Source organism: Nasonia vitripennis (assembly GCF_009193385.2).
Source record: "Nasonia vitripennis strain AsymCx chromosome 1 unlocalized genomic scaffold, Nvit_psr_1.1 chr1_random0010, whole genome shotgun sequence".
NCBI lineage: Eukaryota > Metazoa > Arthropoda > Insecta > Hymenoptera > Pteromalidae > Nasonia > Nasonia vitripennis.
The window spans coordinates 309,299-325,725 of NW_022279597.1; the positions used below are offsets into that span (position 1 = coordinate 309,299).

Genomic DNA, 16,427 nt, shown 5'->3' on the forward strand with positions numbered 1-16,427 from the left:
ATAATGGTAATAAAGTTGCAAAAAAAAATGATGACAAATTTTTTTTTTAAATATTATTTTATTTAGGATTCGACGACAGGGATGAGCTCGGTGACGACGAGTCTGGTGGCGGCGAAATTGGAGATGGCGAGCTTGGCGACGGGGGCGAACTTGGTGGCGGCAACGGCGAGATTGCAGACGACGGCGGCGAACTTGGCTACGGCGAGCTTGCAGGTGACGGCGAGCTTGGCGACGGCGGCGAACTTGGCGGCGGCAACGGCGAGCTTAGTGACGGGGACTTCGGCGGCGATGGGAACAACATCGACGGCGGCGAGAACGACATTATCGGCGACGAGAACGACACCGAGGAACTGGGCGGGCAAGAAGACGACGAGAACGAGATCGGCGATGACGCTGGCAAAGGCGAGTACGGCGATGACATTGGCGACGACGACGAGAGCGACCGCACTGCCCTTGTCAGCGATCACGACGAGGAACGCATCAGCAACGATCCCGATAACGATCCAGTTTATGAATATTTATTTATAAATAAAAGGTACGTTATTTAACTGATATTAATATCAATTGTATATATATCAATTATTATAAGTATAGATATATATGTGGCGGTTGCTCCACCCGGACTGCTGGCACCATCTCGCGGTCGCCGCAAGCAGCTCCTTCAGCCTCGGGCGATCTACTAGAGAGCGCTGCCCTCCCCCGAGCGTTTCCTGCCGGAGACGAGCAAGCCGCTCGCTCTCTTGGTCATAGGCAATGGCACGCGACACATCATCCGCCAGTACGACACCGACACACAGTAATGTCCGCCACGCGATCTCGAAGTTTGTGATATACGTCTATTAATAAAGTCTAATTTGAAAACTATAAGTGAGGAAGTGTTACTCTTTATTGTGCGCGAAACCCTGCACCTCGATTCCTCGCTAAATTGGTGACCCCGACGTGATCGCGGCGGATTTCAGTGGCCACGCGGGCACCCCCACGAACACGAGCTTATCGACAGTGACTCAGTGCGGGCGGTAAGAGAGACAAAAAAAAAAAAGCTCAGTGCGACGGAGACTCCACGCCGAGTTAGCGGTGACAAAAACCGCACGCTTCGCGACAAGACGAAGGAGTTCCGCGAAAACCTCGACTCGGACGACAAAGACGCAGTCGACATGATCGATCCCGGAAACCCGGCCGGCCCCGGCGGCGGCAGCAGCGGAGACATTCCCAATGGCACCGGCACCGGCGAGACAAACCCGGGAGGATCAGGTAATGGTAGCACGACCGGCCCCAGCGCTGATCTCGCTGCGCTACGCCACGTGGCGATTCGAACGCCGCCATTTTGGAAGCATTGTCCCGAGGCCTGGTTTCTCCAACTGGAGAGCATTTTTGGGTGCAACCAAATCCTATCGGACCTGCACCGCTATAACACGCTCATTTCCAGCCTCGACCAGGAGGTCGTCCAGGACATGCTGGACGTTATGCGCACGCCGCCCGACTCAGGCAAATACCTGTACATGAAGACGCGCATTCTCGAGCGCTATGGCCTGACGGCGCAGAAGAGGCTGCAAACGCTCTTCACCGGGTTAGAGCTGGGCACGCGCAAGCCATCACAACTCCTGCGTCACATGCGCGCTCTGGCTGCGGGAAGCATAGACGACGAGGCGCTCCGAGTCCGCTGGCTCGACCTCATGCCGGTCAACGTCGCAAAAATGCTGCGCATCCTGCGAAACAGCCCCCTGGACGAGCTCGCAGAGGTAGCCGACGGGATCGTCGAGACTGGGCCAGCCACCTACGCAGTGCACCCGGGCACCAGACAAGCACAGGCACCGGTCCGAGTGCCCGCTCCTGTTCCACCTGTTCCTGCTGCTGCTGCGACGACGTCTGCCGGGACAGCTGACCCTCGCCTTGTCGCCGAGTTCGCTGCCATCCGTATTTCGTTGGCGGAGATCGCTTCCGCAACCACTAGGACCCTCGAAGCAATCCAGAAATTGGGCAACAACCAGCGAGGACAGCATAGCAACAGCCAACAGGGTGGCCGTCAAAGCCGTTCAAGGTCGCGAACTCCAGCAGGGAATCCAAACCACTGCTATTACCACCAACGATTCGGAGCCCAGGCGACGCACTGCAGACAGCCCTGCTCCTTCCAGCCCAACCAGGGAAACTAGGACGGCTGCCTGGAGCTTTGGCGGTCTCCGACAGCCCTACGTGTGCTGAAAACCGCCTACACGTACTCGACAGGACCACGAACACCAGCTTCCTGGTGGACTCCGGCTCGGTGCTGTCGCTCCTGCCCCGTTCGGCAGTGCGAGAGCGCAACCTCGACGTCCAGCCGCTTCGACTAGTGGCGGCAAACGGCACCCCGGTACACACATTCGGCAGGCGCCTGTTGACACTCAACCTCGGTCTCCGCCGTGCCATCCCTTGGCCATTCATCGTGGCGGACGTTCCTGTGGCGATCCTGGGGGCGGACTTCCTTCACCACTCAGGGTTTCTGGTGGACCTCCAGCATCGCCGCCTCATCGACCCGGCCACGATGATCTCCACCCCGGCCGAGATCCGGGCAACTTCCATCCACGGCGTTTCCGTGGTCGCAGGCCCCAGCTCCAGTGGCAGTCCGGACGCATACCAGCGGTTGCTAGCCGAGTTCGCTGATCTAGCCCAGCCACACGAGGGGTGTGCTACGCCCACCGGCTTCGAGGTCAAGCACGAGATCCACACAACGGGGCCACCGGTCCATTCTCGTCCTCGTCCTCTCTACGGCGAGCGTCTCTCAGCTGCGAAGGAGATCTTTAACAAGCTGCTACAGCGAGGCATCATCCGCCCAGGTTCAGGGCAATGGTCCAGCCCCCTTCACATGGTGGCCAAACCGAAGGGAGGATTCCGCGCCACTGGCGATTACCGCAAGCTGAATGCCGAGACCATCCCGGACCGCTACGCTTTGCCGCGGATAGAGGACCTTCTGCAGGACTGTCGGGAGTGCCACGTCTTCTCGGTCATTGACCTGGAGAAGGCGTACTACCAGGTGCCAATGGACCCAAAGGACATCTGCAAAACGGCGGTGACGACACCTTTCGGACTCTTCGAGTTCTGCTCTCTGTCTCTAGGCCTCCGGAATGCTACGCAGACGTTTCAGCGCTTCATGGATAATCTCCTTCGAGACCTTCCATTTACGCGGGCCTACATAGACGACATCATCGTGATGTCCAGGAATCACGAACAGCACCAGGCACATTTGCGAGCACTGTTCGAGCGCCTGCGTCAGGCACGGCTGACCGTCAACATCGACAAGTGCGCCTTTGGTCAGAGCGAGGTGGATTTCCTGGGTTTCACCGTCTCCAACCAGGGCTTCCGACCACCAGCGCGGAAGATCGATGCAATCCGGAGCTTTCCGAGACCAGAGTCGCCCAAAGCTCTACGACGTTTCCTGGGAATGCTGAATTTTTACAGACGCTGCATTCCGCATGCAGCTCAACAGCAGGCCCCACTCAACGAGCTTCTTAGGGGCATCCACAAGGGCAGTCGACAGGTACTGAAGTGGACGCCAGAAGCTGAGACCGCTTTCGAGGTCGCTAAGGCCAGCCTTGCAGGTGCTTCCAGGGCCTCCTACCTCTCTCCCACGGCGCCTCTCTCGCTCTCAACCGACGCCTCCGACATCGCCATTGGGGCTGCTTTGGAGCAGAAGGTTGACGACTGCTGGCAACCTGTAGGCTTCTTCTCCAGGAAGCTGTCACCAACCGAGACCAGGTACAGCACGTACGATCGCGAGCTTCTCGCTGTCTACGAGGCAGTGAAGCACTTCAGTCGCATACTGGAGGGACGTGAGTTCGTCGTCAAGACGGACCACAAACCGCTGGTCTACGCAGCTGCCAAACCAGCGGATAAGGCAACGCCCCGGCAGCAACGACATCTCGACTACGTGCTCCAGTTCAACGCCAGGTTCCAGCACGTCAAAGGCGAGGACAACGTGGTGGCTGACGCGCTTTCGAGGCCATGCTCGACCATCAGCATGCCGTCAACCCTCGAACCGGCCGCCATAGCTGCAGCTCAGAAGGACGACTAGGAGCTCCCACATCTCCTGGAGGCAGGCACGCTCGCTCTCCAACAGCTCGACATCCAAGGTCACAGCGTTTACTGCAACGTCCTGGACAAAGTGGTCCGTCCTTACTTGCCAGCTCAGCTTCGTCGAGTCGCCTTTGACTTGCTCCATCGCCCAGCTCATCCCAGTGTGCGAGCCACCGTCCGCATGCTGACTGAGAAGTTCGCCTGGCCTGGTATTCGCAAGGACGTCAACTCCTGGGCGCGCTCCTGCGACTCTTATCAACGTTCAAAGGTCCAGCGTCACAACCGAGAAGCTCTCGCATCGTTCGAGGTACCTGACAACAGGTTCGAGCATGTGCACATGGACATCATCGTCATGCCACTCGTCGGGAACCTTCGCTACTGCCTCACGATGATCGACCGCTTCTCCAGATGGCCTGTGGTGGTGCCGCTGGCAGACATCAGGGCCGAGACCATCGCCAAGAGTTTCTTCGAGCACTGGATAGCTCATTACGGTGCTCCGATCACCATTACGACTGACCAGGGCACCCAATTCGAGTCCGCCTTGTTCACTTCACTCGCTCGAATTGTTGGCTCTCACAAGATCCATACGACGCCGTACCATCCTCAGGCAAATGGCCTTATCGAGCGGTTCCACCGGACCCTGAAGGCTGCCTTGATGTGTGAGGAATCCTCGCCATGGCCCGACAGGCTGCCCATCACCATGCTGGGTCTCAGATCTTGCCTCAAGGAAGACCTCCAGGCCTCTCCAGCGGAGATGTTATACGGGACGACCCTGCGCATCCCTGGAGAGTTCTTCGTCACCAACAGCGCCCCCGCAGACCCAGGCTCCTTCGCTGGGAAGCTGAGGGAGCTTTTCAACATCATCAGGCCAGTTCCGGCTTCTCATCACGGCAACTACAAGCCTTTCCGGCTGAAGCTCCTGGCTACCTGCACCCACGTCTACCAGCGCGTCGACTCGGTGAGGAAGCCACTGGTCCCGCCGTACGTCGGCCCTTTCAAGGTCGTTCGAAGGATGAGCGAGAAGGTCTACATCATCCTGGTCAACGGTGTGGAGAAGGCTGTCACCACCGACGCTCTCATCCCAGCCCACCAGGACACATCCGACCCGCTGACGCCTCCTAGCTCCACGGCACCAACGGCATCCTCACCAGCGTCCGAGCCGAGCCAGGTCAACCAGGAGTCAGAAGACAACGGGCCGTCGAACAGCGAGGTCCAGTCAGAAGACCTCGTGCCGTCCAACAGCGACACAAGACCTTCTGTTTCAGATCACCCCGTCGTCCAGAAAAGGGTTTCGTTCGCTTCCCAGGGGAAGCTCACTAAGGGGGGAGTACCTGTGGCGGTTGCTCCACCCGGACTGCTGGCACCATCTCGCAGTCGCCGCAAGCAGCTCCTTCAGCCTCGGGCGATCTACTAGAGAGCGCTGCCCTCCCCCGAGCGTTTCCTGCCGGAGACGAGCAAGCCGCTCGCTCTCTTGGTCATAGGCAATGGCACGCGACACATCGTCCGCCAGTACGACACCGACACACAGTAATGTCCGCCACGCGATCTCGAAGTTTGTGATATACGTCTATTAATAAAGTCTAATTTGAAAACTATAAGTGAGGAAGTGTTACTCTTTATTGTGCGCGAAACCCTGCACCTCGATTCCTCGCTAAATATATATAATAATTGATATTATTTTTATTGTTTCAGATAAATGCGTTCATCACCAAAAAGAAATATATTTTAAAAATTATGTATTTTTATAAATAAAATAAAAACGTTTCTAATATATTTATTTGTAGTTTTATTTCTTTATAATTATATATATATACATATATATATGTATATATATATATATATATATATATATATATATATATATATATATATATATATATATATATATATATATATAAGCATAGAGAGGCAGCTTATTATGCTGGCATAGTGCTAGCATAGCGCTAGCATACGGACGATTCAATGCTGGTACAGTGACGGCAAGCCGTGCCGCTCAACGATGCACGAAATGAATTTTGTGTGTCGCACGGCGTGCTGTCTCTGTGCTGCGTCACCTGGCAGTCACAGCGCCGCACAGCATGTCGCACGTCGTGGAGCACGGTGCTGTCTCTGTGCTTGCACAATGTTATCTGCCCCAATAACATCACGTGCTGGGCATTTTTGGGGCATGCGTGCTCGTCACGCGTGCTGTCGATGTGCAGGCAATGTGCCGACATGCGTGGACCAAAATCTGTAAAATTTTTTTCCCGCCACGCTGGACGGCACGTTGGCGGCATAGTGCGAGCACGCGTGCTCAGCACGAGTGCTGTCAATATGACGACACGAAATGTTGGCACATTGGCGACACAAAATGCCGATCCATGGCCGATTTTTCGAACGTTTGCATGCCGGCAATGTGTCAGCATTATGACAGCACCGCGCGCTGCATGCGTTGAGCAATTCGTGAGCATGCGTGCCTCGACACGCGTGCTCGCACAGTGCTGTCATTTTGATGGATTACCGTGCTCCGCGCGAAAATTTGAACCCAGATAACAGCGTGCTCTGAAAATGCTGAAAACGTGCCGGCACGAAATGGGCACGCATGACGGTCCACTTGCATCCGCACATGAAAGTCATATGACGAGCATATGACCGAGCATTTTGCTTGCTTCCGTGGTGGATCTGTCCAGCACGGGTGCCGATAAAATGCGAGCATAATGCCGTTCGTATGCAGGCATTTTGCGCGCATGTTCCCGATTTCGTGGACGCGTATTTTTCGCACGGCACGGCATGCTCCTCGTATGCAGGCATATGGCCGGCGGGGAGCGATTTTATCGCATATAAAAATAACGCTAAATAAAAATTAGTTAGAACGCATAACTAAGCATCTACATTATAAATAATTAATAAATTTTGTTATATAGTATAAAAAAAATTTTATGTAAGAAAAAAAAATCTGCCGGGTGTAGGGCTGGAACTCACGATCTTTGGATCAGAAGTCCGAAGCTCTAGCCTCTGAGCCACAACTCTTCTTACAATTTGATGCACAATTGCACCTAATAATTATCGCTAATAATTAGAATTATGTAATAAAATAATGTTTAAATGTAATTCGGTTTGGAGAGAATAAAAAAAGTAATAAATGTATGCTCTTTACTAATTAAAGTCCATAATTATTAATAATGCAACATTCTGAGCACGCGGCACGCGTGCTGTCGCTGTGCAGTCTCTGTGCCGTCGCGTACAGACGCCCTAGGACGCATGTCGAGACAGCAACTGGATGGCACAGTGACAGCACGACGTGCGGCACGTCAAGAGTATGTGTTACATTAATCAAATTTTAATTGTGAAAATAGTAATTTTTAAACTGATGTACGTTTGAGCAATCATCTATCATAGGGTACAACTCGTAATTAAATCATTTTGATAGTACACAGCGCCCTGAAGCTGTTTTTTCCATAGACAATTATCGGTCTCGGGACTTAGCCGAATTTTAAAAGATGCGCACGCGTGTCGTCCAAATGCCCCGTATATGATGCACCTGTGCCGCACGCATGCAGCACGCATGCCAGCACCTAGCTTCTTCAAGTGTCTGCACGCGTGCTCCTGGAATGCCATCGAAAAGCGGGCACGAGTGCCGAAATCATGCAGCACGCGCGTGCCGCCAACGTGCTGTCTCGCGTGTTGGTTCAAATTTTCGCGCGGAGCACGGTAATCCATCACAATGACAGCACTGTGCGAGCACGCGTGTCGAGGCACGCATGCTCACGAATTGCTCAACGCATGCAGCGCGCGGTGCTGTCATAATGCTGACACATTGCCGGCATGCAAACGTTCGAAAAATCGGCCATGGATCGGCATTTTGTGTCGCCAATGTGCCAACATTTCGTGTCGTCATATTGACAGCACTCGTGCTGAGCACGCGTGCTCGCACTATGCCGCCAACGTGCCGTCCAGCGTGGCGGGAAAAAAATTTTAAAGATTTTGGTCCACGCATGTCGGCACATTGCCTGCACATCGACAGCACGCGTGACGAGCACGCATGCCCCAAAAATGCCCAGCACGTGATGTTATTGGGGAACCAACACGCGAGACAGCACGTTGGCGGCACGCGCGTGCTGCATGATTTCGGCACTCGTGTCCGCTTTTCGATGGCATTCCAGGAGCACGCGTGCAGACACTTGAAGAAGCTAGGTGCTGGCATGCGTGCTGCATGCGTGCGGCACAGGTGCATCATATACGGGGCATTTGGACGACACGCGTGCGCATCTTTTAAAATTCGGCTAAGTCCCGAGACCGATAATTGTCTATGGAAAAAACAGCTTCAGGGCGCTGTGTACTATAAAAATGATTTAATTACGAGTTGTACCCTATGATAGATGATTGCTCAAACGTACATCAGTTTAAAAATTACTATTTTCACAATTAAAATTTGATTAATGTAACACATCCTCTTGACGTGCCGCACGTCGTGCTGTCACTGTGCCGTCCAGTTGCTGTCTCGACATGCGTCCTAGGGCGTCTGTACGGGACGGCACAGAGACTGCACAGCGACAGCACGCGTGCCGCGTGCTCAGAATGTTGCATTATTAATAATTATGGACTTTAATTAGTAAAGAGCATACATTTATTACTTTTTTTATTCTCTCCAAACCGAATTACATTTAAACATTATTTTATTACATAATTCTAATTATTAGCGATAATTATTAGGTGCAATTGTGCATCAAATTGTAAGAAGAATTGTGGCTCAGAGGCTAGAGCTTCGGACTTCTGATCCAAAGATCGTGAGTTCCAGCCCTACACCCGGCAGATTTTTTTTTCTTACATAAAATTTTTTTTATACTATATAACAAATTTTATTAATTATTTATGATGTAGATGCTTAGTTATGCGTTCTAACTAATTTTTATTTAGCGTTATTTTTATATGCGATAAAATCGCTCCCCGCCGGTAGCGTTTTCTGCTGGCACAGAGACGGCACAGAGACGGCACGTCGTGCTGTCTCGCCGTGCCGTCACGTGCCGTCTCTGTGCTGCGGCAGCTGGACGTCACGTGCTGTCGTGGATGCCGCCATCTCGTGCCGTCACGGGGACGTCTCTGTGCCGACACGTTGTTATCTGGGTGCATACGAGGAGCATGCCGTGCCGTGCGAAAAATACGCGTCCACGAAATCGGGAACATGCGCGCAAAATGCCTGCATACGAACGGCATTATGCTCGCATTTTATCGGCACCCGTGCTGGACAGATCCACCACGGAAGCAAGCAAAATGCTCGATCATATGCTCGTCATATGACTTTCATGTGCGGATGCAAGTGGACCGTCATGCGTGCCCATTTCGTGCCGGCACGTTTTCAGCATTTTCAGAGCACGCTGTTATCTGGGTGGGTAACAATTGAACATAACAATTTTGAGTTTGTGTTATATTATGTTTGCAAAAATATTGTTATGAACTCGACTTACTTTGATTAATCTCACTTTATTTTTAATATGTAATTTCGTTTTAATTGACATACATACATACTATTATATGACATTTGTAACTCATTACACATTATGTTATTAACATGCACAGAAAAATAATCAAACTCGCGCAACCTTTTAATTTTTTGTGTATATCATTACAATATCATTTTCTTTAAATTTTCCTTGGAGCTATGAACATTTTACCTAACATCAACCGAGCGACGTTAGGAGTGAGGTGACCCTGCTAGTAAATTAATTAAATAGCAGAATATAAGTATTTGATTATAAAAATTTTATATAGTAAGCATCAAACAAATAAAATAGCAGCAACTAATTTCATTGTCGTTGGTAGCGCTTTACATTATCATTAATGTATTTAACAAATTATTCAAATAACAAAATATAAGTATTTGATTATAAAAATTTTATATAGTAAGCATCAAACATTTACTTGCGTGATTAATCACACGATGAAACGCATGACGAATCGCGCAATCCATCCAAAACAAATTTTCAAATAAAATAAATTTGTTCAAAATGTAAAATTAGTTAGCAGGGTCGCCAGTGTAGGTGTCACCATCTGGATAGTAACACCCAAATTGGCCACCCCGCTTAATAATTTTGCATTTTAAACAATTTAATTTTACAAAAAATTTATTATAGATGAATTGCGCGATTAGTCACGTGATTAATCGTGCGACTAATCATATCGATGAATGTTCGATAAATAAACGCGATTTTTTTTAGTAGGGTCATCATTACACATGAAGAAATATATACGCTACTGTTACTGCTGCGTGTGATTATAAAATAAGCGGTTTTGTTTTTTGTTAATTGCCGCGGATCAAAGCCGGTGCTATACGTTTCGGTAAGAATTATAAATCTCTTAAAATACGACTGTGCTCTTTTTATATATACACTTGTCTTCCCTTATCATTGAGCACTTTTCTATTGTCTTGTTATTCACCCGCATCCCTCTTTCTCTCTCTTTCTCTTTCTCTCTCAAGATGCCTGTGCAGTATATAGCTTGATACACAATTTAATGTTGATGCGCGATATGGTTTTAAGTAAGAACTAGCTCACCACAAGCGGCCTGACGGCCGCGGTGACTTGCCTTGAAATGTATTGTGCCTTGAAATTTATTTTTGTTTATAATTTTTAATATTCTATTCTGAGATCTTTGTAGTCATTCTAGGTTGTTTTTGTACGCACCACCCCATGCAATGTTTCCATAGGTTATTATACTGTGGAAAAATGCATAGTATATAATTTTAAGAATATCGGTTTGCATGTACTTTGACAATTTATATAACATATATATTAACTATTTAGTTTTCTTTATTATATATTCAATATGCTTATCCCATTTTAAATTGAAATCAAAATTAATACCCAGATACTTATACTGTTCAACTCTGTTCAGTTCATTACCCTGTATAAATATTTTTATATCATTCTTTTTTGGAACACTATCACAGTAATTACCGAATGTCATATATACAGTTTTACTTATATTAAGAGATAATTTATTAAGCAACAACCAAGTAGATATATCCTCTAGGTACATATTCATTTTATTTTCCACTTTGGTCCAAGTATCATCAGTTCTATAAATAGCTGTATCATCAGCATATGAGATTGTACTTTCAGTCCTATCTACAAGCAGGTCATTGACATATATTATAAATAAAAGTGGACCAAGAATTGTCCCTTGTGGCACTCCCGTAGTTACTGTCTCATAACGGCTGTCCGCTGTTCCTATTTTAACTTTTTCTTTTGTATTACATAAGTAACTAGTTATTATTTTGTGCGCTTTACCCCTTATACCGTAGTTATACAATTTGTCTAGCATGATTGACCGTATCAAAAGCTTTAGCCAGATCTAGAAAGGTAATTGCTATTGGTTTGCTTTTGTCTAGTTTACTGTAAATTAAGTTCGTTATATAACTTAGAGCATCTTTGGTCTCTATATTTTTTTCTAAAACTATATTGATTTTTGGCTAGTAGATTAAATTGTCAAAGAAGGATTGGAATCTGTTATATATTATTTTTTCTAATATTTTTGCTAAATTAGATATTAACGATATTGGTCTATAGTTAGTTATCTCCATTTTGCTACCAGATTTGAAAATGGGAACTACCTCCGCTGATTTCAAGGCATCCGGCCATATTGATTTATCTATACAAAGATTAAATATGTGTGTTAATGCATTAACAATTAAAGGTGATAGTACTTTCAGAGCTTTGGAGGGAATATTATCAATTCCACCATTTTTCATTTTCATATTCTGAATAATTTGCAGTATTTCTGAGTTATTAGTTGGTTTGATAAAGATTGTATTATTGTTTATGGGAGGTAATTCTAATTTTTTACCCTGTGGGTTAATAATTTTGTCGCATAAGTCTTTTCCTATTTTACAAAAAAAGGAATTCATGTAGTTGGCAATTTGTATCGGTTCTTCATTTGTACAGTTTTTATCTATCGCTATTTTATTAATTGTTGTATCCTTTTGCGAGTTTGTTCCTAACTTATTCTTAATGTGTTTCCAAAGTTGTTTAGTATTGTTACTGTTATTTGTAAAAAATTTTCTATCATGCCTAAGCTTTGCTTCATAAATCAGCTTATCTAGCCTCTTGGTATAGAGTATAAGAATATATATATATATATTCTTATACTCTACTTTAATATTATTATTATTTGGTTCTTTGCGCATTTTTTTTGTATAATTGTTCTTTTTTCTCGCACGAGATCATGATTGCTTTAGTGATACACTCATTTCTTGGAGTTTTTTTACTTATTTTCATATTAATCAGACTTTTAGATTTTTCTAAGCAATCCTGTATCTCGTTTATTAAGTAGGCTGTAGCAGAGTTGGGATCATGCATTGTTTCTATGATATGCCAATTTTTACTGCTAGCTATCCTCTGTAGTTTAGTGTAATTATAATAATGGCGAACAATCTCTTTTTTTGGTTTAGGTGGTTTATTCAGCTTTAAGAAGATTGGGTAATGGTCGGTAAATGGGATCATAAGTTTGAATGATTTAGTGTCAATAGATTTAGTTTTTATATAGATATTGTCAATGTATGTTCCGTTTCCACTACCGTTCTTAGGTCTTGTCGTGTGTCTAAATCCTGGGGCAAAACCCTTTTCTAACATGTTATTTAATTTATTTTTATTTAGTTCTTGGCTATAATTATCTTCTTTCATAATATCTATGTTAAAGTCACCAATGATTAAGTGATTTTTAAGATTTTTTTTATATTGACGTATGTTTTTAAGTTTGCTATGAATTCTAGAGAAGAGAGATCATGGCATCTGTATAAAGATGATAATTGAACATTGCTATTGTTACTTAACGTTATTCGTGTGTTTAATATTTGAGTTTACCTATTTCTATCACTTCTGTTGTTTCTGATATACCATCCTGTATATAAACTACTACCCCATCATTTTGATTTATTTTACCATTATTGTAATACAATTTATAGCCTTTTAGTGCAAAAATTTGGCAATTAAACATCTTTCACGTTTCTGTACATACTATTATGCTAGGTTTAATCTTCAAACTCTTAATAAAAATTTCCAATTGAACAGTTCCAATTTAAAAAATGTCCAACCTCTGATATTTACATGCAAGATATAACTGTCATTTTTGTATAAATTCTTATTAAGAGTTTTCAGATCAGGATATGATATTTCTTCCTGTAATACTTCCTTTTGTAGCTCTTCAATGAGGTCGATGTGTTGCTCCATTATTTATCTCGTTGCGTTTTTGTCCTCAAAGGTAGTATTGGTGCACTAGTGCTTAGTTGCGAATTCCTCAGAAGCTTACTTGGCGATTTAATTACCGTAGTGGTTTCTTTGGGAATGTCTTTGTTGATTTCTACCTTAACTAAGTATTTAGGTATAGTAGGCCTCATAGGATAATCAGTCATATCTATGTATCTGTTTATCTTACTTTTTAATATTGCACATTTCTCTGTGTATGATTAACATGTATATTATGTATCTCTGCCATATGATTAACCTCAAACTTTGTCTTATATTTAGAATTGCTGAAGAAACAATTGATACCTGTAGAATTACTTGAATTATCACATTGGATAGTTAAATGCTCTCCTGCGCATTTTAGACAACAGGGTTCATTTCTACGTTTTTGCGGATTATGCCAAAATCTTCCACAATTGTAGCATGGCTTGATGTTTATTAAGTCCCACACTTTACAGCTTTGATAACAAATAAAAATTTTATTCTGATTATCTTTGATGTGTTTATATATTATTCTTGGCACTTTATTATTATACTAGATGTTTTTGTAGAAATATTTTTATTTATATGTAATACTTTACACTTTTCATCATACTCATTAAAATTTCTATTGTTCAAGTCCTTTTCCAGATCTTCAAGATTCATTTTATTGTAGTTATCCACTCCAACTATTTTCATTTTAGGTGACTCTATTTTTTCAATCGTTGTTTTGTAGTTATTAGATAGTTTTCTACTGAGTAACTCTATTGTAGCCTTGGCACTTTTTTCATTCATACTTTTTATTTCTATCTCACTATCATTTATTGATTTTACTTGTTTTGTTTGTATGTCTTTTTTCTCTATTAACAGATTGCATACTTTTTTCGAAAACTCTTTTGGATCTTTGTTTTCACTCTTAAGACTCTTGACAATTATTCTTGGTACTCTTTGACTCTTGATAGGTTGTCTATTTGCCATTATATCAGCATATGTTTTTTGATTGTATCTTACAGGAGCTGCCTCATCCACATTTTTTCTCTTTTCCCATAGTTCTTTTAATAGTGCATTTTTGTCCATTAATTCTTCATTCAGTTGTTTCAATAGTTTATTCTCAACATGCAGATTTTCCAGCTCTGAATTTAGTATTTTATGTTTAATTTAACCTTCTTTAGTACTTTTGATACTTGCAATTAAAATTTTTGCTGAATCATTTAGCTTAGGCTCTTGATCTTTCAAGGTTATGTTTAGCTCCACGTGTTCTGGGCATATTATAAATATATTACTAATGTATTTCTTGTCTTTACACTTGTCGTAATCACTTTTATGATAAACGTTTTCACACACTAAACAAATTACTACTGATACTGGGAAAGCATCGTCAACCACTAGAAAGCAAGGTGTCTTTGTTGTACTACCAGGAAGAGCAGAAGTACCTACGCAAAAAAACAATTAATATATACAAAATAGAATGATCTTGGCTCCATCGGTCTTTCCGAGGCAATTTGTACGTAAAGAAGGAGTGAAAAACCAGGGTTTTACTTTATTCGTCCTTCGACGTTTCGGTGGACAATGCTACCCTCATCAGGAAACTGTTTATTTCATATTAATATTATGTACATGAAATCACGGTATTAAAAATAATAGCGAATAGTTAAGAATACACTTAAAGAATTAGTGGTCGATCGCCGGTATTTACATTAAGATATTGCGGGATATGTCTCGTTCCCGCCAGACGGCAGGAGGAGAGGAGATAGATAATGCTCTCTCAGCTGTTCAGTCCCGAATTCGTTCGCTTTTCGATTTTCACGCGCTTATATAATGTGCAGGGAAATCGAGCGGTTTGTTGACAATTTCTATATCGACGTCACAATTCTGACGTCAATCGCTTTCGTTTTTTTTTTTTTTTTACATTTTAATCAGTGTATTAGGTGTGTGTATGCGTAGCTGAGTTGTTGTGTCTTCCTTCTAATTAATGCTATTAGTTTGTAGGTGTATATGTATCATTTCGGAAACCAATCTTTTGTTTAGATTGGGCTCTTTATCTTTTATGTCAAAATTATCAAAATTGAATGTGTGATTATGGTGCGTTTGGTGTTCGAAAATTACATTATTTTTTGATTTTCTGTGTTCTTCAGCGCGTATACAAACATTGCTTTTCGTTTGGCCCACGTATGTAGCAGAGGAGTCATTGCATTTTAATTTTTATCTTTTTTGTCTTTGCCTTTTATAATGATGTAGCACATTTCACTGTTAATTTTTGGAACAGTATCAATGTTGTTTCTTTTAAAACTATGACTGATCTGCTCGTAGAAGTCATTTACGTATGGAATACATCAAACGTTTCGTTGTTTTTTTTGTTACTTTTTGTGGTTGTTCCTTTGATTTTATGTATCTTGTTATCTAAGTTTGAATTTGAAATATTCTATTAGCTTGATCTGATTTTTTAATATTTTTTTTACCCACGACTCTCTAGGATGATGATGTCTCTGAGGCTAGTCAACAAGCGAGTTGGATTATAAAGCTGAGGCATATGATCAAGTTGAATATTATGCTTGAGAACATTTGGAAAGAAATTTGATAATTAGCTAGATGGCTTGAATTAAATTTAAGAAGCCGATCGATTGCTGGAAGAAATAAATAGTCAGCATATTCACAAGGAGTTTCCTTTTGAATTGCATGCAAGGCTGACTTACTATTATATCATAAATTTAAATAACTATGATTTTTGCTTCCTTTCAGAAGACAAATACAAATAGTACTGAACAGGCTGAAAGCAGTCTATTCCGAGCAAGAGAAATGTACTCGGGAGGGAGTGTTGGGTATGAACGAGCAGATGTCTGCTTGCTAGAGGACGGCAGACCCAACGCAGAGCTACGCGGCTCAACGCTTCCCTCTCTATGCCGCGAGATGGCCAGCGCCGACGTCACTGTATGGCGGCGGCGCTCACTTCGGCTTGTGCACTAGAGCGGTCAACACGCGTGTTAGCTTGTCTGTTCGATTATTTTGTTATACCGATACATTGTCATAATTAGCTTGAGGTGTTATATTTAAATAGTGATTTATTGTAAAATCCTGTGTACAGATTATTTCCACCCTAGCATGCATGGTCCGAGCACATTATAGCCTTAACAGAGAACATTTGCTTAAAAGCTTCTTTTCAATTTTATCTTTCGGCTTCGCTGC

The 16,427-nt window shown here is 44.0% G+C and overlaps 2 protein-coding genes across 5 annotated transcripts in view; one reads left to right on the forward strand and one right to left on the reverse strand.

Annotated features, from left to right (window-relative positions):
* The window catches only part of LOC100113702 (glycosaminoglycan xylosylkinase), a 123,215-nt gene that overhangs the window by 95,686 nt on the left and 11,102 nt on the right, over positions 1 to 16,427 (reverse strand). The gene's annotated exons all lie outside the window — the stretch shown is intronic.
* On the forward strand, positions 4,229 to 5,461 carry LOC116418358. Its single transcript, XM_031933460.1, has one exon. The coding sequence runs from the start codon at positions 4,229 to 4,231 to the stop codon at positions 5,459 to 5,461; it is 1,233 nt and encodes a 410-aa protein (XP_031789320.1).